The sequence below is a fragment of the Nelusetta ayraudi genome, unplaced genomic scaffold, assembly GCF_046127955.1.
Source record: "Nelusetta ayraudi isolate G7.1 ecotype Tasmania unplaced genomic scaffold, CSIRO-AGI_Nayr_v1 ptg000135l, whole genome shotgun sequence".
In the NCBI taxonomy this organism is placed as follows: Eukaryota; Metazoa; Chordata; class Actinopteri; order Tetraodontiformes; family Monacanthidae; genus Nelusetta; species Nelusetta ayraudi.
This window is the reverse complement of record NW_027466185.1, coordinates 12,748,582-12,775,362: the sequence shown is the minus strand read 5'-3', so window position 1 is coordinate 12,775,362 and position 26,781 is coordinate 12,748,582. Positions and strand designations below refer to the sequence as shown.

The 26,781-nt window shown below is 45.7% G+C and overlaps 1 protein-coding gene across 2 annotated transcripts; it reads right to left on the bottom strand.

Moving 5' to 3' along the window:
• On the bottom strand, positions 1–26,781 carry ash1l (ash1 (absent, small, or homeotic)-like (Drosophila)). Of its 2 annotated transcripts, none has more exons than XM_076011619.1 (27): positions 26,362–26,781; positions 25,321–25,416; positions 21,631–22,411; positions 16,567–20,977; positions 13,690–14,362; positions 13,375–13,548; positions 12,891–12,985; positions 12,422–12,495; positions 12,230–12,275; positions 11,777–11,885; positions 11,499–11,702; positions 11,238–11,384; positions 9,398–9,506; positions 9,152–9,301; positions 8,950–9,017; positions 8,573–8,739; positions 8,296–8,448; positions 8,114–8,168; positions 7,708–7,840; positions 6,965–7,228; positions 6,223–6,309; positions 6,020–6,110; positions 5,616–5,754; positions 5,314–5,486; positions 4,344–4,510; positions 3,316–3,801; positions 1–2,510 (listed from the first exon to the last, which is right to left on the bottom strand). In XM_076011619.1, the coding sequence occupies exons 3-27, from the start codon at positions 22,237–22,239 to the stop codon at positions 2,505–2,507; spliced, it is 8,790 nt and encodes a 2,929-aa protein (XP_075867734.1). In that variant the 5' UTR covers positions 22,240–22,411; positions 25,321–25,416; positions 26,362–26,781; the 3' UTR covers positions 1–2,504. The 2 variants fall into 2 exon arrangements, with proteins under 2 accessions (XP_075867734.1, XP_075867733.1); XM_076011618.1 differs by having other exon boundaries at positions 3,342–3,801.

Genomic DNA, 26,781 nt, shown 5'->3' with positions numbered 1-26,781 from the left:
TTTCACAATAATGTAGTGCTTTTTATTAAAAAACAAAAAGAAAAACAAAAAACAAATATAAAACAATAAAGTAAAAACCAACAGCATTTTTCATTACTTAAGAAGTATAATTACAAACTTTCAACGAGTGGAAGAAGTTGCTTTTTTTCATTGACAAACTGTACACATCACAAAATGTCCGCCAGTCTGCCATATACAATGCTTGCATCTTATTTTGTGATTGTCTAAAAATAACTAAACAAATCACGCAAACCACACGAGTACAAGTACAAGCATCATACAATGACTGCTATCACAAAATAAAACAAAACAAAAACGGAACCGTTTTCCTATTTGAAAGCGAGAGAAACAAAAAATAATAATAATAATAACATGATACTGGGCCGACAGCTTAATTTCTGCATCTGTCACTGTTTAAAAATATTATTACATTTTTATGTTGTTTGTTTTTTTAGTGTTCAACACTTTGCAGCAAAAAAACAAGGAGTGCAAGCCTCCTTAAAAAGTAATATTAACAATATTCAGTGACAAAGTTGTCATTGCTGAGTCACTGTGACGTCCCAATGCCTTAAGTGTCTGTTTGACATTCCTCTTGCTCATGCAGTATATAGATGAACCCCTCTTCTAGGCAACAAAAATGCAGCTTTAATGTCATCAGGACAATTAAAATGAGTATCTAAGGACATTTTGAAAAAAAAAAAAAGTGTCTTCATTATAGTGATAAAAACAAAAGAAATAATATAATAACTGTAATACATTTCGGGCTGGGTCCTGTACATTACAATAATTAACAAAATTTAAGTTCAAGATATTGCTTTTGGAGACACTCCTCATTGTAAAGTGTGTATATTTACATAACTTGGCACTGTACAGCGTCCCGTGACTTCTCTCCACCTCTGTCAGTGTCTCATGTTTGTCATTATTCTGTCAGTTTAACACGGCGGGACCTCGCAGGATGGACCTTTTTTTTTTTTTTTTTTTTTTTTTTTGAAGCGGAGGCATTTTTTTTGGAAGGGGGTGTCTTAACATGTATCACAATTTCAGTTTTTTAAAAAACATTCTCCATGGCAACTAGGAACATTAGTTTGAAGACAAATAAAGACTTTAAATCCCCTCCCGATATACAGTATACACCATCCCACCCGTCTCAGAGAATATAAGAAAATATGACCATCACGATACATTTCATGTTAAGTATTGTTTTCCATAGTTTTCTTAAAACTGTTAATTGCCATCAAGCCCTTATTTTTTTTTTTACTTTTTTCTTTTTTTTTTTTAAAGGTATATCTTCAAGAAATCTGGCAGAGTAAAGACACACAATCAGTGTGTACGCTCGCACACACTTGCGCACAAGGCAGAAGAAGAAGAAGAAGAAGAGCACGGCTGTGTAAGGCGTTAAGCCGGTGTTGCCCCCCCTGCGGCCCCAAAAAACACGCCTGATTTAGTTGAGCTGGTGAATCTTGTTGCTTCAAATGAAGGGCGGGTGTGTGGGGGAGTGGGGAGGGGCGCTACTCGACAGCCTCGCAAGAAAGTGAAAAACCTCGACAAGACACTTGGACTGACAAAAAGCGCACGCTCAATCGTCCTGCCGTCCCTTTAACTCAAAAAAAAAACAAACACACCCCACGTCTCGTCTGTTCCTAAATGAGTCACTACAGTAAAACAGGAGAAAAAAAGATAATAGATTTTTTTTAACTCGCTTTTTTTCGGACTGCATCAACCAATACTGTGAGAGTTAGTGTGTTTTCGTTATAGATACATTACACAGAGCTTCACAATATTCATGGTACCAAAAGTGCAGTTCACCACCCTTGATTTCTCTATCTAATCTAATGAGCAGCATCTGAGCACACTGCTCAAATTACATTTCTCCTATGCCTTTACTCCCTTCCTCAGCCGACACTGTCGTTTCGGTGAGGTCCCACAAGGGGGAGCAATTCTCCCGCATTCTCATACCCGTTCACTGAAACGACAGCCATCCAGCCCCTCTTAGTACCACTTGTTTCATTTCTGACGCGTCTTAGTGGTATTCATCTTCCCATGTCTGCAAATTCCGATGCCTTTTTTAAGTGCATTGGTTATTTCTTTCGTGAATCCGTAACAAAAAAAAAAATGTTTTGCATCATATATATAAGCACAATGTCTTGCATCAGCTCTCTCTCGAGTGCTCCTGGAGGCTCGTTAAAAAGCTGAAACTGCCGTGGAGTCAGCGGATCCAAACCCCCTCCTCTCTCATAGATGAGATAACAGTCTTGGAAGAGGTGAACGGGAAGAGGTCCCCACGGATGCACCGCGGCTCGTCGGACGGTCGGAACGACCGACGGTGAGGCTCTTTTCCCTTCTTGCCGTCTCTCCGTTTTCAGCCCCCTCGTGCTTGTAAAAGTGAGAGGCCGTGAGCTCGGCCGGGACTTAGCCACTTCATTTTCGACCCACAAAATCACCAAATCCGAGTGTGCGTCGCCGGAGCCGCCGCCCTGCGCCCTCCTCCAGGAGGTAAGTGACATCTATGGCTGTAGCAAAAGCAGAAAAGACAACAGGAGTGAGAAACATGGCAATTGTCACAATAGGCTCACACACACACACACACACACACACACACACACACACACACACACACACACACACACACACACACACACACACACACACACACACACACACAAAAACATGGCACATGAAAGACAATTGGATATTTGCCCAAAATCAAATATATGATTGATGGATGGATGGATGGATGGATGGATGGATGGCCTGGCAAAGGCGTGGGCAAACTAAGGCCCGGGGGCCATATGCAGCCTGTTAAGCTTTTTAATCCAGCCCACAAAACTTGATGAAATTATATGAATCGTAAATAAGTAATACAATAGCTGTATTTCATCCATTTACAGTGTTTTAAGTAATTTCAATAAATAGCTAAACACAGTGGGGCCTTAAAGACGCTGACTTTGTTAGAAGTTTGCTTTGGTGCATTTTCAGTTGACATGAAATCACGGTTTCTACAGATTACATGATATGTTGTCTCCTCCTATGAGGTGGGTCACCAAAACACTCCTGCTTCAGCCCCTCTGTCACATTTTAGAACCCATTGTGGCCCACCATGCCCACCCCTGGCCTGGCACAATAAGCCAAACACCCTGGATAAAGACATATTATTGTTAAAAAAAAAAATCATTAAAAAAGGAAGTGAATTTTGTACAAAATGGGAACGGATGGCCTCATTTTAACCAAAATAACTGACTAGTGTCAATGAACAATGAAATGACGTGGCACACCAGGCTAGCAGACACTTTCACCCTCACTTGGCCGTTGACCTACCCCCCGCTTTGTTCCCGATCCCTCACCATTCTTGTTGGGGGTTCTGTGCAGCAGATCCAGCAGGATCTTGTTGAGCCTCTCCCTCTGGGCCTCTCTCCTGCCCAGCACAGGGTGGTGCAGCGGCGAGGAGGCCGAGGACGACGGGAGCTCCAGCATCTCCCCCATCCTCTCGGTGGCGTTCTCCTCCAGCGCCTTGCGCTCCTGAGAGTCCTGCGCCTCCTCTTCATCGTCCTCTTCGTCGTCGTCGTCGTCGTCGTCCCCTTCGCCGTCTCCCCCGTCTCTCCTCGGCTTGGGCGGGACGAGCTCGGCGTGCTCCCGCGACACCTCGGCGGCGTCCTCCGCCCCTCTGCCGTCGTCGCCCTCGGGTGGGAAGTCGTCGCCGCCGCGCTCGCACGAGGAGCCGCTGTCCTCGCAGCCTTTGGACCGCTCGCTCTTCCATGCAGACCGGCCGCCATTCCTCTTGTAGTTGTCGGGAACGTAGTGAGGCTGCAAAAACAATACACATGCATCAATAGCTGTATTTCCATTACTCCTAGAATTGCGCAAAACCAAAATATCGTAATGAAAAACTGGCCATGGAAACACCTGAGCTTGGAAAAACCTCTCAAACATCACTAAATGTTTTGATGCTCTCACGAGGAGGTTTTTCAGACGTATCGACATGGAGTTATATCACAAAAGTGTCATGGGAACACTTTTCAACACTTCACATTTACACGTCAGCGGACGTCACATACGGGGTCACGCGACGTACTTTAAAACTGCACATTATGTTTTACAACGGGAAACATAAACCTCACAAGTGTATCGTCGTAAGACTCAGGCCTGAAGGTAGTTTACAGCGAGGGATGTGGTTTGGCTTGTACACAAAAACAGTTGTGGCTCCCCTAATTTGTTTTCAGTTGGCTCCACCTACGAAAGTGCCGCGGGCCACCTCCGCACCGACTGAATGCAACATTAACTTACAATATCTCTCCACTGGGGAAAATATTAGCAGACTGCCTACATCGGTCCCTCCCTGCACTCACCGAAAAGTCTCTCTTGGGAGTCAGCCGCTTGGGGAAGTGGTTGAAGGCGTACGGCTTGGTGCACACCGGGTAGCGGTTCCGGTGGATCTTGTAGAACAGGTGAGCAGATTTGTCCAAGCGGTAGTCACAGATGTACACATCCTGCTCTTTTACATTCTTCGGCCGTCCTGCAAGGAAGAAACAGAGAGCTGCTGCTTGAGCGTTTTACATTTATGCATATTATATTCACCTTAGAGCTGAGCTCATCTGAATAAATCAAAGCTCAGTTGCCTAAAATGCATCGCTAGTTTACTAACAATAAAGGTGACAACACTGTCGCAACAATTTAGAAAGTTTTCTTGTCCAAAAATAATAATCTGTCTTATTCAGATGGGATACAGTTAGTCTTTTAACATCTTATTTCAAAATGTGGCTTTGGATTTTGTAAGCCAACAGATCATCTGCAAACCAATAAAATATAATATAATGTTTCATTATAAAGGAATCCTTTATAATGATTCCTTTATAGGGGTATAGTTGAAATGGGTGGAGACTGGAGACCAGAATGGACTCCTGGGGACCACAGCAGCTAAGTGGCATAAGAGATGAACACGTAATGGGCAACGATGTAGACAGCATAACTGCCTTTGGACTGTTTCCCTACTTAAAGGTTGCACGTCTACTGCTCACACATGTCAACACATGACAAAACAACATCAGTAACGTCAGTAACAAAGGCAGTGGTCACATCCCAGAACAGCAGCACAACTGTGTAATCAGATGTGATTTGGCCCAATTAAAGCCTGTCATGAAAATGCACAAGTAGGCTAAATTTAACAATCCTGTCAGACTCCATAAATAGCAACAAAATTATACCTGCCACCGTCGGTGACTCATCCATCTTTAGCAGAGGCTTTGAAAATTAACAACTAGCAAAGTAGCATCATTCCATTAGAATATGTCAAGCCGGTTGGTTTTTTTCCCCCCTCACCTTTGCAGTATGTGTAGAGGTCAAGAACGCAGCACGTTGCCACCACCGCCTCCAGCGGGATGATCTCATAAAGCGGCATGCGGAATAATTCATTCTGGTAGAAGCGTCGCGATGGAGAGTGGTGCGTCTCGTGAGGCCGGAAGTAGTGGTGGCCAAAGGCGAACCTCTCCCCCCTGAAGAGTTAGCATGAAGAAAGACACTTATTTTCCGACACTCTATTCAACATGTCTCAGATTTCAGTGCCTTAAAAGAGGCCAGTAGCTGGAGCCGTGTCGGCTGCAACTATCATCTTAAAAACCAACTTTTCGTTCTTCCAGAGCTTCTCGATGCGGAAGATGTCCAGTTTGTCCCGATTGACGTGAGACAGGAGGCGATAGGACTGCCGCAGAGGCTGGCCTTCAGGTGTGCGTCTGCTGTCTCTCATCAGATACACACAGTCACCTGCAAAAAAAGGTAGAAATAAGAACCGCTTTGCATTGCGTTTGACAGCGCTGTTACACACAAAGCGCTAAGAGTGACTTGACAGCGTATATATTCGAAACCACCAGCCTTTAATAAGCAGTGAGGTGGAGTTTGTTCAGACAAAAGTCATACGAGTCAGTTAAAATTCAGGGGATCAGCAAAGACTTTCTGCAGGTCTTTGTTGCTAAAAGCAAAGGCTGAATGAACCCCTTTGCTTGTGTAACTTTTGTTTTGTTTTGTCTACCTTGATGTAGCAGCAGCTCGTCTCTCAGCAGGCAGATGTAGTAAACAGAGCCGGCCTGAGCGTAGCTTGGCTGCGGTTTCATGGGAACCTCCTGCAAAAGCAATTAAAAAAAAACCCACAGTGATATATGACTGAATGGTATGCTGATTTTCTGAAATAACATAAGTATAAAATGAAGGCGCTTCAAAGACAGTGACACCCACCCGGTCTATCGGCCGAGGGTCGCACAGCTCACACAGGTAGTGCTCCACCTCAGTCTCCAGACGCATGCAGTCACAGTGCTGCCACACCTGCAGCCACAAAAACAATTGTTCAGATGCACAGAAGCCCAAAAAAAATCATACATGTATTTATCTATATATACATATATATACGTATATATATATATATATATATATATATATATATACATATATATACGTATATATATACATATATATATATATACATATATATACGTATATATATACATATATATACATATATATATATATATATATATATATATATATATATACGTATATATATACATATATATACATATATATATATACATATATATATATATATATATATACGTATATATATACATATATATACGTATATATATATATATATATATATATATATATATATATATATATATATATATATATATATATATATATATATACACACATATATATATATATATATATATATATATGTATGTATATATATGTATATATGTATGTATATATATGTATATATGTATATATATGTATATATGTATGTATATATATGTATATATGTATATATATATGTATATATGTATATATGTATATATTATTTTATTTTATTTATTTTTTTTGAGTCTTAATAAAAAAACTGCAAATCCAAAAGGTCTTGTTTGCTTGAAGTGACTTTTCAATGAACCGTACAGAAGCTTTGCAGTGCGGCTCTCACCATGCACTTCTCGCACTGGATCATGATGCCTTCGTCCTTGTACATTCCACAGATGCACCGGATGACGTCGTCGTCCTTGTCGTGGGAGCCTCCGTGGTTGTGGTGGCCGTGATCGCGCTCCAGCGAGTCGGAGCTGTCGGCCTCGCTGGCCGTCTCGCCCACGATCTCGTCAATCTGGACGGCCGCCTCGTGGCGAGCGCTGTAGTAGGCTTTCCGCAGCCGGCACACGTCCCGGCCCACCGCCGACTTCCTGCCGTAGTATTTCTGGGACAAAAAAAAAAAGACAAGAGGAAAAACCCGCTGTGAGCTGCTGTGAGCTTTTACAATCTTTTTGTGGCTTTTAACTCAATTGCGTCAGAGAAAACTATGCGCCGCTTCAGATCAACTCACACACATAATTGTGTGCTGCCAGAGGAACAAGTACAGCTGAAAATAATTCTACACAGGCGTCAGTCTGTTGGGCTAAGAGGCTCTTAGGGCCCGAAAAGAGATTCAAACTTCTGCTACTGAATCATGACCTCTTTCTGAGTGGCACAAGTTGTTTTAACAGCTATGCTAGGCAGCTTCTAATTTATGACTGAAGACAAGCAGAAATAATGACGAAGGAGTTGTAAACTATTATTGGGACTTTGCCTCTATTTAGACAGTGTAGAAGCTCAAATGGGGATCCTAGAAGGAAGAAAAGTGAAGCCCTCCTCAGTTCTTTTCTCCCCCCCCCCCCTCTTACTGGTGCACATGCCCACCTCTGCATTGCGGAACACCTTGAGCATATCTGTGTCAAACGCTTCGACGGTTTTGTAGTGGCCGGTGAGGATCTGCTTCTCAATGGTGCTCAGGTCCAGTGGGTCGGACACCTTCTCGTAATACTGACTGTTCCTGGTGGCGCACACACACACACAGACACAAAATCAGAATGAGTTGTTGTCGGTTGAAACAAGTTGATGACTATCAATACTGGACCAGACTCAAAGCACAGTCTGTCACAGCTGAAATGTGCCGTGTGAGATAAAACTGTTACACTGTGTGGGCGATGCAACACTGATGGTCGAGATAACACAATGACGATGGTGGTGGGGAAGGAAGGAAGGAAGGAAAAAAAACATGAATGAAGCGGAAAAAATGTGGGCATGCACTGTTTGGCGCTCGCACCTCTTTCTGGATGGGAGATTCACCAGAGGAGCTGCGAGTATCTGGCCAGCCGAGTCTGACGGAGGAAAGAGAAAAAACATTGTTGTAATCTGTGTCGCGTGTCGCAGAAGCTCAGACAAGAGTTTTGAGTTAAACGCTTCATCAGACCAACAGAGCTTAATTGGTGAGTTTCTCTCACTCACCCTTGTAGCTGGTGATCATGTCACAGATCTCCTTGAAGATGTGCGCGAGGCGGGCGGTGCGCGTGACCTCGGTGTTCTCCTCGGCGGCGGCGAGCCTCCGCGTGCGCACTGACCGTGACGTCTGAAGGGCCGAGAACTGCGTCAGGAACACGTCTGGAAGCAGGACACACACGAAACAACAAGGCATAAGAATGAGATGAAACAACAAGGCATCAAAATGAGCTTTTACATCATCAAATTCTTCCTCAAGTCGAGGTTTCCGTCCCCTCGTGCTCACCTGACTTGATGTTGCCGTCGTCCCGGATGACTCCGCCCCACCGGGTGTACATGGACAGGCTGCCGGTGTCCCTCTCCCTCTCGCCCTCCCTCTTCAGCAGCTCCTGCTTCTCCCTCATCTTCTCCCAGTTCCTCAGAAGAAACACGCGGTGCTTCAGCACAAAGTTCCTGACGATCGAAAGAGAAGGGCGCATGATGGGGAGACAACACGGTAGAAGATATCTTGATAGAGACTGACGGGGAGGCTCTTTATTCTTTAATTTAGCCCCCGCACATTTTTTCGCAGGTGCCTTCAACAATTATTGGGCTTACAAAAGAGGAAGCTGCTGCAAGATGTTCCGAGAAGAAAGAATTTAGAAGAATCACGCTTGAGTTTACCTTTCTCTATTAGACATGGGCTTCATTAGATGAGGGTAGAACTTGTTGCTGTCACTCGACTCCTCCTCCTGCAGATAAGAACACTTATTTAAAAGTGTGACCCCGTTGGAGGACACCAACAGTGCCTCCAGGACGATCAGAAAACCTTGAGCAGAAACACATTAATTCCATGTCTTAGTCTCAAACATGGCTGATAACTCACTCGTTTCTTGAGCTGGTGTTTTGACTTCCTCTTCTCCTTGAGTCGACCCAGCCTCCGGGTGCCTCCAGTCTTCGGGGGAAGGCCGTTTATTCGCTGGCTCTTCCCTCCAATGATGCCCCGGCAGCTTTCTGAACCACACTTGCACGCTTGCTGTTGAGCGCAAGAAGGAAAGTGAGGTCAATGGTGGAAGAGGCTTTGACGGACGCAAAACTCTGAGCAGAAAATAAGGGGAATTAGGTTTAGCACCTGCTCCTCCGTGTTGAAGGAGTGGAAGTTGTAGTCGTAGGTGAGCTCGGTGCCGCTGGTCATGTCCTTGAGGGCGAAGAGACCGATTCTGTAGACGCCGTTCACTGACCTGGGAGAGAAAAGTCAACAAGTGAGTTGGTCAAAAGTATGAGTTTAAAATTTACTGAGCAAAATTTACTTCACCAGGTTTTTCCAACAATAAGATTTTACCATTGAGAGCTCCTGTCAGGATGAAAAGTCTACCCTTTGCTTTTTTTCCAGTCACTAGTTCTAGATTTTGCAAATCAGCCCTTTGGGACATCACAGAAAACAATAAGTACTCCAGGTTAGTGACCACACCCCCAGCCAACTTCTGGTCCAGTGTTTGACACAGCTTCAGGTAAGTTTAAGAGGGACTTAAACCTGTGAGGCTGTGACTGGAGGATTAAGAATGTCTTAAATTATGGGATCAATTACATTTCAATTAGTTTTTTTTTTAAAATATATACACACATATATACACATATACACATATATATATATATGTATATATATATATATATATATATATATATATATATATATATATATGGTCTAATGGTCACGTATGTTCCACTCTCTTCATCCAACCATCCCTCCCAGAGTGAGGCTCTCCTGTGTTTGCCATCCACTTGATAATTTATTCCTGCTATAGGGGCTAAAAGCTGCTTCAGCGCATTGTCTTTGGGAACTGGAGCTGCATCTAAGGCCTGGCTGTGTGTAATCTCTCTTCTGTGACAAGACGGATGACGTGTCAGGCTTTGTGCTGGAAATTGCTCTACCCTTGCAAAGTCTAATTATTCAAGCCCCGGCCACGCTATATTACCAATACATGCGCCGACTCATACATTGGATCAGGGGCGCAGGGGATGAAACCGTTTTAAATTTTGCTCCCTGGAGGTCATTGTGCATCCACATCAAACTCCTTTGCTACTTAAACTGCAGTGACACGTCCAGTGGATTCACAGTATACATGCAAACCACACATACAAAACAGTATTGCAGCGTTTGACTGGTAAAAAAAAAATAAAAAATGAGCCAGCTCGGCCCAGCTCAGCTAGCAGTGGATTGAGCCACACTGTGAGAACTAACCCTTGGAAATCTCTGAATTGTTTTGTAGCTGGGCCACTTAAGCTATTTAAGTCTGTAAACACTGGCACAGACTGACTAAATGTGATGTCATTAGATGACTACCTCTCCTGCAGCCACAATAATCAGGCTGGGGTTTCAAAGTAGGGCTTATGCATTTTCACTGAAATGCACCTGCAGCAAATATCCCTTTTTAGGGCTTTTAACAGTAACCAAACTAGGACAAAACGTTATGCTACACTGCAGTTCGACCAATTATCTAGAGCCAGTCTTGAATTATAACAGCTTAAGTATTTCTGCCACATTTAGCCTGGTCCTTCTTTGCATAAAATACAGTGAATGCACAGCCATTTATGGTGTCTGGTTCAATGAAGCATGGAACCTTTAAGGTGTCACTTGATAACAATCAGAAAACCTTGGGTTTGCTCTTTTTTTAAAAACACATATACGCCCTCCCACACCCCTGTATTCTATTTTAGGACATGGCTAATTATGTTACAGATCAGCCAAGTAACCATTTCAAATGGTAGAAGTTCCATATACCCATACAGGAAACCCTGAACCAGCAATGACACCACACAGGAAAAGTCCCCTTACAGGTCTTGTTGGGTAAACCGTCGCATGACATTCAGCGACTGCTCATGCAGAAAAGCTTCAGATAAATCTGGGCTTTTGTGAAAGCCAACAAGCAGGATAACCAAAAAGAAGTAAAATAAATGGAAATGACACCCACCACTTCTGCATCTCACAGTTGGGCTCGCAGCTGTGATTAATGAAGCGCGCTTCGTTGCCCATGCGATAGCTGTCAATCACCATGCCGCTATCCAGGTTCAGGCAGTAGTGGCCGCTGTGCGAGAAGTACTGCTCCATCATGCGGCTCCTGAAATGTGTTGCCAGAGGAGGTTCCAGATTGTCAAGGGACTCTCAGTAACTTCCAAGCGTGAGGATTCATGAAGGATTTTGTGCTGTATGATATCCGAGCAGGTAAACGCACCTGAACTCCTGCTCGCTGACCACCTCCCCGAGGTACTCAATGATGAACTGCCCTGCACGGAGAGACTCTTTGGTGCGGATGCCCCAGCCTTTTCCCTCTGCACGAAACCGCTCCAGACACTGGACCCAGTCGTGTTTCTGGATGCGCTGGTTGTCACAGTTGTCGCCACACGGACAAGTGGGGGAGCACTCGGCAAAGCTCATCCTAGCAAAGTGAATAAAAGGAATCAAATCGATTCTCTTGACTTACACCCTTTATTTACTTTAAAGATGTTTTACCTATTCAGACAATCATCCAGGCAACCTTTCTCCGTCCTGTCCTCATGAGGTCTACAGTTGCATGTTGTTGTTTCATAACCAGACAGAGGCTTAACATCCACATAGACATCTGTCATAAAAAAAAAAAGGCAAAATTACCATCCAACATTTACCAACACTGTTTTGTTATGTGAATAAAAAATGTTATCACACAGTCTTGATTCCTATTTTGAAAACACTGGATACAAAATGTGAAGGACCACATCATTGGAAGCCAGTCAAGTTGTTCAGGCAGCATTTACATCCCTGGGCTTCTTCTCTTGAGTCATAGAAATTAATACATTTTTTAATTTAAAAATTCCCCCAAAAATGTTTTTTTTTTTTAGATTTTTCAAATCTAAAAGAGCTTTCAGGACAAAGCAAAAAATGTTTGCATGTAATCAAAATGAAAAAATAAACTGAGGTGAAACTCACTTGATCTTATCTTTTTGTAAAGGGGAACATCGGGCCTCTTGTGCAGCTGAAATACAAAAGAGACATAAACATAAAAAGACAAATGGATACTCGTTGTTCTCAGTCTACTTCCTATTTTCAGTGTTCACGGTGAAGCCCCCAACCCAAAAAACACAAAATAAACCAAAACAAGTCCACAGTATGATTGCTCACCTGATCGTGTTTCCACAGCCATAAGATGTCATAAGGCAACTGGAAGTCAATGCGCTTCTGTCGCAGGTACTTCCCTGGGAACAAACAAGTACCAACAAGAAACATGGGATGTTTGGTCATTTAATGATGTTTATTCATACTACTGCTGCTCAAAAAAAACAAAAAAACAGAAGCTTTTTGTTACCGAAAAACGGCAGCTTCCTTGAAACAGTTTTACCGTTAGGTGGATGCTGATGAGTAACACTGGAAGTGAGACTCAAGAGAGCGGCTGTGGCTTTTCATCAGCACAAATATGACTAATCAAATTTAACAGGGCGAGGCTGCCAAGTTTTAACACGGCATGCAGACACATGACTAAGGTTAAGAGCTCACGAGATCCAAAGGAAACACTGGAGGCCTTGACAAGTACTTCTTTTTTTTAAATCACAGTACTGCAATGCAAGGGAGCTGCATCCCAATTAGAACTCACCGACATGTATCGGAGCTGGAAACAACCCGTGCTCGTGTTCCCCAGGTATGTACTCCAGCTTCTCTTTTTTCAGCTGCAAGAGCTGACTCCGTGGGCTACAAGGTGCAGAAAAAAACAACTCATTTTTAGAACCACACCTGACAATTTTTTTTCACACATTCAGATCTCATTAGGGATGTTAACGATTAATTGATTATCAATTAATTGTCGATTAAGAATTTAAGCGATTTAATTACATTCGTCACAATTTATTGAACATGTTTTTTTACACAGGTTTTTCTTGTTAAATGGCGTGGTGTATACCCGTATACCTAGAACAAGCTCAAGTTACTTTTAAACAACTTGAAAAAAAAAAAAAAGTTTAATTGTGACCCATTAGAATTTGCATCCTTGAGCTCATATCAATTGAAAAAAAACAACATTCAACTAAATATTGACCGTTGACATTTAAAAAAAAATAAAAATACAATGAAGTGGAATTTACTCTTCAGTCTTGTACACGTCAGAGTAAAGCCCAGCCTTCTGGAACTTTTTCTTTGGAGGTCGAGCTGGTCTCTTCTCCCTCTGGTTGTTGACGGGTGCAGGTGGAGCTTGTTCCCTTGAAACAGTGTCCGGACGTTCAGGTGAGCGGTGGCCATCTGGCTGGTTTTCCGCCGGACTGAAAATATATAAATATAAAAAGATGCATAAAAAATGCATGTACGCTTCATCTCAACATCGCACGTGATAGCAAGAGCCACTTAACCAAGGCTCTCAGGAGGCTGGTTAATATTGGCAGAGGAGAAAAAGGGTTTCTTACCCACGGAAGTGCTGAGGCTCGTCCTGTGTGAGCCAGCACCTTCCTGTCCCAGTCTTGGACCTCGCCATCAAATTGCCCAGGTTCTCCTCTCTTTCCGCCAACTGCCCTTCAGTCTCTAAAACCTCCCCATCCTCCCGCTGCTCCTCCTCCTCTCCTTCCTCTTCCCCGTCTCCGTCCCAGTGCTTCCTCTTCTGACCCTTTCTCCGTTGTCCTTTGACCACTGACTCAATGGCATCAGTCACAGTGTCACCGTCCCTCCTCCTGCCTCCAGCCGGATGCTCCTCTTCTCTCTCTCGGCTCCAAGTCATATTCATCTCCACCGCCGGGGGCGGGGAAGGTGGCGGAGAGGGCAAGGGATGTTTTCTGGGACGACCGGGGCCCCTCTTCTTTACCATGTTATTTCCCGTGCGAGCCTGCCTCTGCAGCTTCTTGACGCGCAGGATTTTGTTGACATGGTGCAGGCTGTGTTTGGATGCCTGCGCGCGAAGAGAGTGGTGGGGCAAGGACGAATCCAGGCAACAGTCCTGAGGAGGAGAGAGGCAGGAGGAGGAAGCAGAGCCATGGGAGTGAAACAGAGAAGGCTGGTGATGGTATTGTTGCCGGTGGTGCAAAGGTCCGTCAGGCTCTTCGGAATTCGACAGGGCAATACCTCTTGTCTGGATACCTGATGACCCTGGTCAAAAAAAACAAAAAAACAAAAACGTATGCTTTGCAATAGTTTCTCTTAACTTTTTAGTTTCCCTGGTTTTCATTTTCACATTGCTACTTATATATGCTCTTCTTTTTCTGTATCATAACCATTTTCAGATCTAGACTTTTCTCCCCCATGGGGGGCCTTGCCTTGTTAATTATCAAAACAAAAAAAAGGAAGAAAACATCTGCAGAGAAAGTGATGAAAAACAAAACAGCGAGACTCCACAAGTGACAGGAACAGAGCAACTTGTGATTTGTAGAGTTGTCTCCAACCTGGAAGAGGTGACCTTTGCAACATCATAAGGGGCGGATTTAAAAACTGGCTCCTTTAATAAAAACTGTTTGAAAGTTGAAATGTGAAAAGTAAAGCAAGCAAAAGAAGTTAAGTATCAAAATTTCTAACTACTAAGGAATCCAGTGATTTGAAAAGGAGAATTTTGCATCATGTGAAATCCTTAAAATGTATTTCATTTCTGACTCAGAAGGCAATGTTTTTTTCACTCACACTTATCACCACCTACTGACCAATGATCATCAATAGCCCGCCACTTCAAGCTCAGAATGCACAATGATTTATCCCCAGGGTACTGAGAGACAAGGTCAAAGCAGAATGACTCGACGAGTTTATTAGAGTGGAAACGGAATTAGCCATTGCCTTAACATGGCCCCATTTCCATACATTACTTGAACGTGGTAACAACAGCAGGTTCCTGGTGAACTTAACCTACATGAGAAAGCGGACCAAATAAATGTCTTATCTCGACAGAGAAAAATCAGAAAATCATCACTTTTCTCATATGTCAGCCCCCTATTAGCCTCCTCAACTTCACAGAGCAGTCTGCAACCGCTGATTGACCCCCTCAGGTCCGACAGGATTTGAAATAATCCTGGATTATTTCAAAAGGATTTTAAAAGCACATTGCTGGTTTGAACTGGGATCATTAGGTTTTTCATCTACCTTACAAATGTGCTAATGCAACATTTACGTATACACTGTACGTACACGCTGAACACCCATCTCTGCTGTGTCTATACTGCCAGAGACAGAAGTACAGTCATATAACATGAGCCAGAGTTCAAATGTGAGGGAGAATCAAAGTCAAAGCACTCAGGCAAGATAGTCTCAGAGGATCTTGGTCTTACGTCAGCGACATTAGTTTAGCTCTGGTTTTAGGTGTACTCAGTGAGAGGACTGGGCCTCGCATATGTGGGCTTTTGAGGGAAATGTCTCCTAAATATAGCATGTTAACAAAACACTCCACCCCTTCAGCTCTGGCAGGAATGCCGTATCCAATGTGGCCAGCTGCAGCTGTCCGCACTAACAAAGGAGCTTGTTTAAAATCATTACACATACTCTCTTTTAACCAAGTATATAACCGCCATCAAGAGCGACCAAATGTCAGGCTTTTATACGGCCTTTCAAATAAAACAAAACTTCGGCTTATTCTAAAATAAGTAGCCCACTCTTTATTTTCACAGTTTTATTCCGCTACAGATGGGTAACAGCTGGCAAATATTTTAAAGCCGTGTTTGATTTAGCCATGAGCGATTGGGATGGTTCCAGTTACCACGATTCCTCAGCGTCATAAAAGCGTTTCAAGTGATACAGAGAATTCGCTAGCAGAGCTCAAGTGAGATTTGGGAGCACCCACGCAGTGCCATATGTCAGTGTCTGTAAGTGTTACCGCTCAAATGAACGGTCTTAAATTCAGGGCTGGAATTGACTCACAATGTGCTAATTTGACCATGGCAGTGTCAAGCCACTGAGATCAGAGATGATTAGACCCAGAACTCTTAATTTAGTTTTTCTTTTACGATTATTATTATTATTATTATTATTATTATTATTAGGGGGAAAAAAAAGTGAAAATTGGCCATCTTGAGAGTCAAATTGTTTTAATGAACTAAACAGTCTTTTCAAGAAAAATCCCATTTCATTTGAGGGACAAAAAATGCAGACAATTTAATGCAATTGTTGAAAGAGCTGAATACCAAGAACAAGTACATGCAAACTGGTTTTGCTTTTGTTATATCTATATCTTTTTGTTATATAGTTTTGGGTTTCTGACACTTTCCCCTTTCCTTCAGGTATAATCAACTACACAAAGGCCTGTGTTTGCTAACGTACGCTGACTTTGTTCAGGCAATTCATAAAGAAATATTTAACTTAACTGTCAGACTTACCTAACTCTCTCTTTTCTGCTGATGTTGAGCGGTCTTTTCTCATCGGCCTATCCATGCGGGAGAAACTAGAACTCTCTGCAAGTAACTCAGTCTTTCTGTTTCTCCCGCCTTTCAGTGTAGTGCGAGTGAGAGCGGAGGCAAAAAGGTTTGTACGGTTTGGGGAATGGGGGGCTCCGGACTCTGCGTCTTCCGTCGGAGTGAGGGGCTCCTCATCCTCGCTGTCGGAGCAGCCTCCTGCGTCATCGGCTGGTCCATCTGAAATGGGCCTGTGGGCAGGCACCGCGTGGCCCCGCGAAAGCTTCGAGTAGTCCGCTTTGGAGCTGCCCATCCTGAACCAGGACTCTAAAGGGTGGTGGCCTTTTGAACTGCTACCAAGTGCAAGTCTGGAGGGTCCTATGCACGACATAGAGCTCTCTTTGCGTTTGTACCTCTCCGCGGACGAGGATGAGGACGAAGAGGGGGAGTTGGCGGTCGAGGCTGCAGCTTGCTTACCGGCGCCGATGCCGGAACTTTCCCGTCCAAACCGGCATCTTTGTAAAGACTCTGCCATTCCTAAACTGCTGACTCTCTCTCTTTTCCCTGATGCTCCGCTGTCAGATATACCTGCAGTCCGGCTCTCTGTTCCTCCTCTGGCCGCTTCCTCTCTGTCGTCCTCTGCACAGCGGTCCCTGTGTTTGTGTCTGTGTTTATGCTTGTGATGCCAGTTGAAGGAAAGTTCCGACGACATGGGTGGATACAGGACGGGAGACCTTCCTCCTCCAAGGTAGTCCTGCCGGAGTAGCTTATGTTTCTTCTTGTGGAACTTGGAGGGGTTCAGCAGGAGGTGCGAAGCGTGGTGGTGGTGCATGTAGGACGTTGGGGGAGGAGGGGGGAAGGATGGTGAGTGGTGAGAGTGGTGGGAGGGTGCTCCATGCGGGGATTGGTGGTGGGGGTGTGGATACAGAGCACTAGCTGGAGGATAGCCTCTGTAGTAGCCCAACCCCAGGGGCCCAGAGGAGTAGGGAAGGCTGTAGGAGGGGTGGTAGAAGCCTCCACCAGAAAGAGGAAATCCGAGCCCGGGCACAAAAGGAACATCGGACATCGACTCCCTCATTTTGGGAGGCCGCCCTCGTTTCTTCTTCATGTCTGGTTTGCGGACATAGTGCAATGGGTCGCAGGAGTACGCAGGATGGGAGTAGTAGCTGCCAAAGTTGACTCTGAAAATTGTAGGCAGCAGGTCCCTGTGGACGTAATGATGTGGAGGAGGGCCACCTGTGCCTCCTATTGCACCACCAGGTCTGTTCCCAACTCCTTGCATTCTGCTCGTTCCGGGTAGGCCTATGCCGCTACCGAGCCGATGTCCCGTGGCGCGATGTGCAATCCGGATTTCGCTTAGCCTCACCACAATATCGTCCAGCTCAGCAAGAAAGTCTGGGTCATGGCGCCGAGAGCGCAGCTGCAAGTACTTCTTCTTGCGCTTCCTCTTCTGCCTCTTTAGCTTGTCATAGCCTGGGCAACCATGGCTGCGGCGTTTACATTTGTGCTTGTGCTTTTCCTTATGCCCCATCAAGGAGGAGGCAGGAGCTGCAGGATGAGGTCTCCGGGCATCCGGAGATGACCTTGCACCATGGGGCGATGGAGAGGGCGAGGGATGTTCCAACAGTACAGCCGAGTGTCTCCGCCTGCCTCTAGAATTGAGACCCACGCCCGGACCCATGGCTGAACTCATGACCCCTGGCATGAGTAAACCGCCACCCATTCCCTGAGGTACCGCAATTCCGCCCAAGCCGCCCACCCCTCCTGCCTTCTCACCACGATCGGAGGTGCTGTTATTATCTGTTCCTATACCGCTGTCACTGGGCACTGTCTCCTCACTGTGTGACTCACTCACCGGTGATGGAGTGGCTTCCTTCAGCTCACCAAGGGGGGCAGGGGAGGTGGGATGGAGTGGCCTGGGAGGAGAGAGCTTATGGTAATGGAGGTACTGTCTATAATGGTGATGGTGGTGATGATATCCACGGCAAGATGACTTTTTCTGGGAAGCGGCTGAAATGGATGACGAGCCCAACCCTTGGTTGCGGGAATTTGGGGCCGAAAAGGTTGGGGGAGGGAAGGAGAAGGTGCTGTGGCCATGGTGAGAGTTATGAGAATGACTTGAAAAGTGCACTGAGCCTGGCTCCACAAAACTAGCGTCGCTGATGGGACTGTGGCCTCCGCTAGACTGCGAAAGAGAAGGAGAGGGAAACACCTCTGAGGAGGAGAGCTGGTGGTGTGGGTGTTGGGACTGATGATGATGGTGATGGTGGTGATGGAGAGGGGTGGTGGTGTTTGGGGAGAGGAACAAGTCTGATGTTGGTGCTGGAGTTGTGGCATTAGTCGCTGATTTTGGTTTCCGGCCTCTTCTTTTACCCATGTAAATGGTGCCCTTTTTACTAACATTAATCTGTGGACCCAGTTTTCCACCCAAAGAAGCAGCAAAGGAGGATAACGACTGCGTTGCAACCTCGACAGAGCTGGTCACTCCACTGGTGGTGCCCTTAGAGACCTCTTCTGGGCCCAACAAGATTTGACTGAGAATACGTTTACGTTTCATGCTTTTCATCTTATTGATCTTGCCTATGATAGTTTTCATGATAAGCTGCCCATTTCCTTTAGCACGGAACAGTTTTTCTCCAACCTCTCCTGACTCTGGAGCTAATGTGGGAGGCTGGCCCTCCTGTGGTAACGTTGGAGGAAGGCGCTTGGGGCGTCCACGTTTTCTAGGCATTGGTTTAGGGGGATTCAGGTCCACCTCTGGGTGAAGAACAGGGGGATCCTGCTCTTCTTTGGACTTCAGTAGTGATGAAAAGACCTTGGAGGGGGCCAGCTTATTGGAAAGGCACCCACGGGCTGGAGCATCAAGCCTTGGCATTTTAGATTTTGGCCTTCCTCTCTTCTTAGGCTGGGGTGGGAAGAGCTGTGACACAGTGTTTTGTGGCACAGGATTTGGTTTTATTTTATTTGGGTTCGGAGGCCTGCCCACGGGTCTTTTGACAGGAGGTGCCAGGGTTTCCAGGCTTGAAGATAAAGGCAAGTTGGTTTTGCTCTTGTCAAAGATGCAGTCCTGGCCTGCTCTGTGACTCTGGGCCTTGTTCATTAAACGGGACCAACGGGGCTTCCGTCCTCTTCGTTTTTTGAGGGGTTTGCTGTCCTGCTCTGCGGAGGAGTCGAAAGAGGAGTCTGGAGAATCATCTCTAAGGGGGGTTGGTGGGCCATCATCACAGTCTGGTTCTGACGAAGACAGCGTTCTTTGTCGTACAGGCTCAGGTGGACTGCAAGCCCTTGCGGGTCGGCCAATATCCCTGTGAGGACTGTGCTTACTTGGACTAGAACTCTTGCCCCTTTCAACTCGCAATAACTGATTATTTACCCCCTTGTCCTTTCCTTCTGACTTTCCAGTTCCCATGGGAGGTGGGCACTTGGTTAACTCTCTTGGACCGTTCCTCTCCTGTTCTATCAAACTCGCAGTGCTCTCCTCTGCCAAAGCAGGGCTTTCTCTTGCATGGTATCCTTGTGAAGGGGCAGGTAAGCCTAGGCTACTAATCGCACTTACAGTCCTCTGCTCCGTCGAGGTGGTGGAAGAAGATGAAATTGGACAGGATGGTATTGATGTGGTGTGGGTTGGGCAGTGAGTCGGACGTGACTGTGACTTAGAAATGCTACTGTTGCTGTTGTCATGGTTGCCATCCTTTGACATAGCCGAGAGGCGATTATTGCCATACATGAGAGCTGGGCTGCTGCTTCGACTACTGGCATTGCTGATGCTGGAACTGGTGCTGCTACTGGCTTTCACAGGTCCTTCTGCATCATCATTTCTGAATGGTATCAGGATTGGTGAATTTTCCATAACACTGTCTTTGTTCCTGGAGCCATACGGTCGCCCGGGTGGCCGTGACACTGGAGGTGGTGGAGATAGGTGTACCATTCTTGAATATGTGTTCCTATTGGCCAAAGCTCTGTCTCGTTGCTTGGCTGTGGGCGCCATAAAGCCTGAGCTCAGAAGAGACGCAGGGTCACTTTTAGAGGGCTTTGCTAGCTTAGGGGTCTTTGAGGGTGGGCAAGTGGCAATGAGTTGAGCTAATTTCTCAGTGACTGTGGGTGCTCCCCAATTCTGACTTCCTTTGTCCTTGTCTCTCTGATTTTCAGTGCTATAGGTGTATTGAGGAGATTTAAGTCCTTCAAAGCTGGGTTCTTTTGATCCAGGTAGTGGTGGAGACGGTGAGGGGGCTCGAGGGTTGGGTTGTGGAGTTGGTGTCTTCTTCCCAGAGGGATGTATTTTGCTGTCCAATGTGGGGCGATGAAGATTAAGGGGCCTCTCTGATGGTGTGGTGGTGGTGGTGGTTCCTTTTGTGTCTGGCTTTGCATCCAACTTGTGATCTGTTTTTGGTGAACCCTGCAATAAAATAATAACATTCTTAATACAAAATAAACCATGTAAATCCCAAAATAACACAACTATATACAGTGGACATGTAAAAAATTTCATGGTCTGTGTTTAAGACTTTTGCATATAAACAAAAAAGGTGGCAAATTAACACCAGTGGGTTTACCACTCTGAGCACAGCAATTCATTGACAGGCCTTTCTGTTCAATGCTGTTTCCCGGGCTTGCCCGCGGGAGAGGTTTCATTCAACTCAATGACACTTATCAGGGTCAGATTGGGGACAGCGAGCGAGGGAGAGCAAGTGAGACAACTGCACAGGGGAGGGGTGAGGAGAGGACGCTGCAGAGCAGATACGGAGGAAGGACAACACAGTCGAAGGGAGACTGAAGGGGGCGGTCCCAGATGAATAGGGACAGGTCAACACAGAGCACAAAGAATACTAAAGAACAATTTATGCTCTGCCCTTTATCTGTTCATTAACCTCAACATTAGTAAGGGACCTTCAATACTGACCACTGCTTCACTAATAACTGCATGATAAAACTGCCGAAGCGCAGGCACAAACATTTGCAAGCTTACTTAGTTAAACAACCGTGCCCCTTTATTACTGAAAATACATGTCCCATTCCTCAATGAATATACACACTAATTTTGACACTTACTCTTTTTGCAAAAGCACTCCCATTCACTTGGGAGGACGACAGGGGGGTAGTGCTGGCGAGAGAAGCGGCTAGAGGAGGTGGTGAAGGGCCCTTGGAAGAGGGCGCCGACGACAACGATGAGGCTGATTTGTTGACGCTGGGACTTTTCTCCTTTTCTTTTTCTCTGCCCTGTGAAGGACTCCGAGTCTGGGAAACAGGTCCATCGCTTGCAGGCCCGGCACGGTTGCCACGGGCGCTGCCCCCTCCACGTGCTGTATGCCTCACAGTGGCCCTGAATTCTGGTCGGCACACATAATTCTCCAAGATCTTCGGAGGCTTCTTCATGCGTTTTGCTTGAAGGCCAATCTTAAGTTTGACATTTCCCTCACACAGACTGCTCTCCTTAATGGAAAAATGGGACTGATCTCCGTTGGCACCTCCAGCCCCACTCGCTACGGTCCCTCCTGTACTAGCAGATGCTGTGGCAGCCCCGTCCTTTTCCCGGTCTCGATTCTTCTCCTCCTCTTCTTCTTTCTTTCCACCCCCGGCATCTTTATCTCTCTCCCCAGTTGGGGTACCTGAGAGAAGAGGGGGTGGAGTTGCATTCCCCCCCTGAATCTTCGGATCCATAAGTACTCTATGAGTTTGTATGAGTTATAGGACGAGGACGCTGACGTTTTTCATCCAGTTTTTAACAGGGGATGGGAAGAGGGGAGAGGGGACGGGGAAGGGAGTTAAGCGCTCCTCAGATTGAAGTGGTACGGCTCCCTTCCTCTGCAGTCCAACCTTCTTTCTCCTTCAACTGTAGAAATATAGACAAGAGAACAGGTGACATATTAGACAAAAAAAACCTCCATTGATTTGCGATGAACTGGCGACTTGTCCAGGGTGTCACCCTGAAGTCGCCCTAAGACAGCTGGGATAGGCTCCAGCAGACCCCCGTGACCCTGAATAGGAATAAGCGGGTACAGAAGATGAATGAATGATGAATGAACTCCATTGATCACAATATGGAATTTCATCAAATGAATTAAAAATATGTTGTTTCTGGAGATCTACATATTTTTGGAGATGTAGTTAAAACAATGAAGATAAAAAAGACCTTTAAAAAAGTAATAGTTTTAATCTGTAAAGTTTAGTGTATAACAGTCAAGTACATACAGCAATCAAAATCTATTCAGATGACTGTCCTTCATCCTGTGAAGGTGCCTTTTTATGCATTTGTCCTCCTGCTCTATAACAATCAGAGACATACTAGGACAGCCAAGGTCCTTTAACCTGAAAAATATTACCTTTGGCTGAAGGACTCTGGAAACAATTAAGCTGACAACAGTCTAAAATCAATAACCAGTTATTTTAGAATATAGAAGTCCAAAATAAGTGTCTTTGATTGCCTTACAGGCAGCATTTAGAACGTGCGCCTTTGATGAAGGTAAACTGCTCATCTCACTCCAGCAGTAGGAAGTAGAAAGTGTCGTAGTTGTGCTCCTTAGAGGATAGTCCAATTCAATGAGCCCGTCTACAGCTCCCAGTGGCCAGTGGATGATTTAATGCGAATTCGCTACCAAGCAGGTGCTTTCTCTGGGTGAAGTCATTTGGAGGCAATTCAGAACTGTGACCTCAGCACTTGGGCCCTCTGGGACGAGAGAAAGAATCCTACAGCCTTTCCCAGCCTTTGCCAGCAGCAACTGCAAGTGAGTGATGGAGTGCCAAAGTGCCCGCGGTTTCTCTGTGCCCTATATCAGTGAAACAGCAACTTCATGGATCCTCTGGAAAGTCATGAAAATCATTGCACCAGTCAAGTGTCATAGGAACTGAAAGACAACAAAAGCGACCCATACAGACTCCTTGAGCATGTTTGTTTTGTAATATGAGAGCGAAAACCAGTAGTAGAGATTTTGTGGTTGTACAACAGGGTAAACAAGGCATGATTTTTGGAATCTGGCCTACAATTCCCCCACGCCCTCTTCTCAGTGTTTACTTCAATTACTCACTCCATTTCGCCTGAAAACTGTAGACACCAGCCCCCTCCCCACTACACATACCACACTCAGATCACACCTCCCTCTTTTCTCCAACACTCGCATCAATCCCCCTGTTTTTTCACCCCCTTTTATTAAGGCTTTTTCATCCTCTTCCTGACTATTTCGCAAACTTGAGAAGCAGTAGTAACGGCACAAAAACTTCACTCACTGTGTTCCTACCTTAATCAAAAACAGATTGCGACCATTACCTCCTCTGCCTCTATTCCCTGTGCAACTCTTTCAAAGGGTGACAAATGTTCCCTTTCATTCTTTTTACACTAAATGCTTTCAGGGATACTTGCTTCTTCCGCTGCTTTACAGTAGCCGTGCCAAAAATAAGTCACTGTTGTACCTGAGAGCTTGAAAGGCCACTGACAAACCCATGAAGGAAAGTCTCAGAGGATCAAAACATCTCTCTTACATAACCATTCGCGGGTATTTTCTACTGTACACGATCTATACTGGGGGAAAAAAGCTTCCAGAATTGTATTCTCGCTATCATGAACAGTGTGCCATTTTCTGTTGAGACACTGGGGTTTTCCTGTTCCTATAGCGCAGATGAAGCACTGGGTAGTCATTTTGCTTTACAGTCATACCACAAAAAAGAATAACTGAACTACTTAAAGCGAGGACAGATTTCAATCACGCCTGCCAGTTCGGTAACCTTCAAAGGCAGGAAACCATGAGTCTAAGTAGAAAGCCAAAAGCATCAAACAAGAACAAATGCGGGTCATTTAAAACAAGAGGATCAATAATCACTATCAGTCAGGAGGGAAAAAAACCTGGGGAGAAGGCAGAGCAGGGAAGGAACGTAGTAAACAACTTCTTGCACCCCCTCCCATTTCTTTGCTTAAACCCCCTCCCTCCCTCCGCTCCCTCCTCACTTTTGCACACGTTGTTCATAACTGCCGATTTCCCTTTGGCCGCTGCAATACTACACAACCCGCCCACATGTCCCACTCCCCCCTCCTGCATCGTTCACATGAGGGCTGGCGTCTGCTATCAACGTGCCTCGTCATTCCAAGAGCTTCTTAGGCAGGAGGGGAGCCTATCCAAAGGAAGGAGAGGAGCCAGATTCTCTTACTACCGTTAGTTTATATTAAGCGAGGTGGGCGTGGCCTTAGACGCCGCGGGCGGGTCGCCTGGGTTAGGATGCACGGGGGTGCGGGGGCGCTCTGGCACATCTGGTCGGAAGTGACAGGTGCCCGTCACAGCAGATTGTCACAGTCCACGTCTCTTAAGACAACTGGCTGAATAACAACGCCGCATCAAGCTATTAGTTAAGTGTCACTTGTCTCGCCCGGAGGAAAAAACAAGAGGGAGGCTCAACAAAAACCAAAACACGTTAACCGCTCTCGGCTTCCGGTAACAGTCCACGCCACCCCTCGGGGACGATAAATCACGAGTGTCGGGACAGATTGCCCGTAAGCGCTGGTGCCGTCAGCGAATTCAGTACGTTTAGCCATAAGCATGATCATCGACTGAATCGAAATGGAAATATGTCCCTCAAAATTATGCGCTCACAGTTTGTGAAAGCCATTAGAAGCTGATGCTCGCAACTGGTGCAGTCGATAAAGAATTGTTGCAGAAAACGGGATCGGCAGGAAATGTGATCTGTTCTGTCAAAAGGCAAAAGAGAACACGTCGCCTCTTTTTAATGGGACATTTGCATGCGATATTCACTCACCTGTGCAACTGTCCAGAGAAATGTGTTCACATTATTTGGCTCGGTGTAATCCCGCAGTCTCTATCAACGTGGTGGCCACATTGTGTTTTCCAGGTGCTGAATTGCCAAAACCAAAACACGGAGGGGAAAAAAATGTCAGATCCTAGCAAAGTCAATGATGTTTCAAAAGATGTTCCGCGTGTGCTGTGAGCTAACGGGACAACCTATAATTCTATCCCCAACCTCTACTATACGAGCGACAATTAACAACACAAACGCCGAGACTGCTTTTGGAAGTCACGTAAACGTTGTAATTACGTTACAGCCTAGAACGTCGCGACGAAAACAACAATCGATGTACGCATCGCCCACATCACTTGACCGCGTACATAAAATTGGATTAACCTTGCCACATCAATAACACAAACTTGCGATGGCGAAAAGGCACATGTAGTCCCACAATATGCCGAGTGATAGGCTGCAATCGCGTAATACAACGTTGATGCGCAAACAGCAATTCCCGGGTGGTGTTGTAGTCAATCAGAGTACTGTGGCAGATTTGTGTTTATTCTGTAACAAGCTAGTAGCTACCATCCGTCCAGTTTGTGTCAACGGCTCAAGCGATGGCTAACTAGCCGTCTATCAGCAGCCAGCTTGAGGGCGATTTAAGCCTATTTCACCCCGTGCTGTTGCCGCCATACCCGCTGTGCTGTGCCGAGCTAACGAGTTGCAACGGCGAACGGCAATTAAAGCATCTGTGTAAACCCAGAGAATGTGACACAACCGCGGCACAAGTGATGCACATAATCTTACATCTCCGTCACATTCTCGCAAGCGCTCGTGTTACTACACCTCAGCTACGACGGCTAACGATGCACTAGCAAGGCAGCTTTTACCAGAAGAAAAATATATACTCTTACGACGCTGGGTAGGGGCTTATGGGGTGCACACGTTAAAACGACTCGTGTCCATACGCAAAAAAATATAGGGAAACATAACCCGGTGGCATAAAATATCAGAGCGGCGCTCTGTAGGTTATAAAAAAAAAAAAAAAACACTAACTGTCAACAAAATGGCGGCTGCGTTGAATCAACAGAGACCCGAAATGGATCTCTCCCTCTATTTCTTCTTCCTCGCTGCAGGAAAAAAATCCTCTCCCTCCTTTTCGCGGCAGCTGGCGTCGGTAAATTCCCTTCGAGGCGCTTAGAACTCCATTCGGACGCGCCGTTAGCTGGGCCTGGATGTGTCACCGCGGGCCGCTCTCGTCAATCGGGCCTCCATGTCTAGTGAGCCCGTATCGCTACTGTGTCAGTACGGCACGGGCATTCCGAGTCTCGGGGAGGGAGGGAGGGAGAGAGAGCGCGGGGAGGAGGGAGGAACGGAGGGGAGGACGGACCGAGGAGGGCGGAAGGGATAGCGGTGGGGAAGGAGGGAGAGGAGAAGAGAGAGCAAATGTCGGTCGTGCGCGGTTGCTGCGGTCCT

Excerpts from the sequence above, each read along its gene's own strand:
- ash1l (XM_076011618.1), bottom strand. The coding sequence starts at position 22,239 with ATGGATCCGAAGATTCAGGGGGGGAATGCAACTCCACCCCCTCTTCTC. Across the intron at positions 8,740-8,949 it reads CCCATGTCTAATAGAGAAAG|GAACTTTGTGCTGAAGCACC; the intron begins GTAAACTCAAGC and ends TTCGATCGTCAG. Across the intron at positions 5,487-5,615 it reads AAGCTCTGGAAGAACGAAAA|GGGGGAGAGGTTCGCCTTTG; the intron begins GTTGGTTTTTAA and ends CTAACTCTTCAG.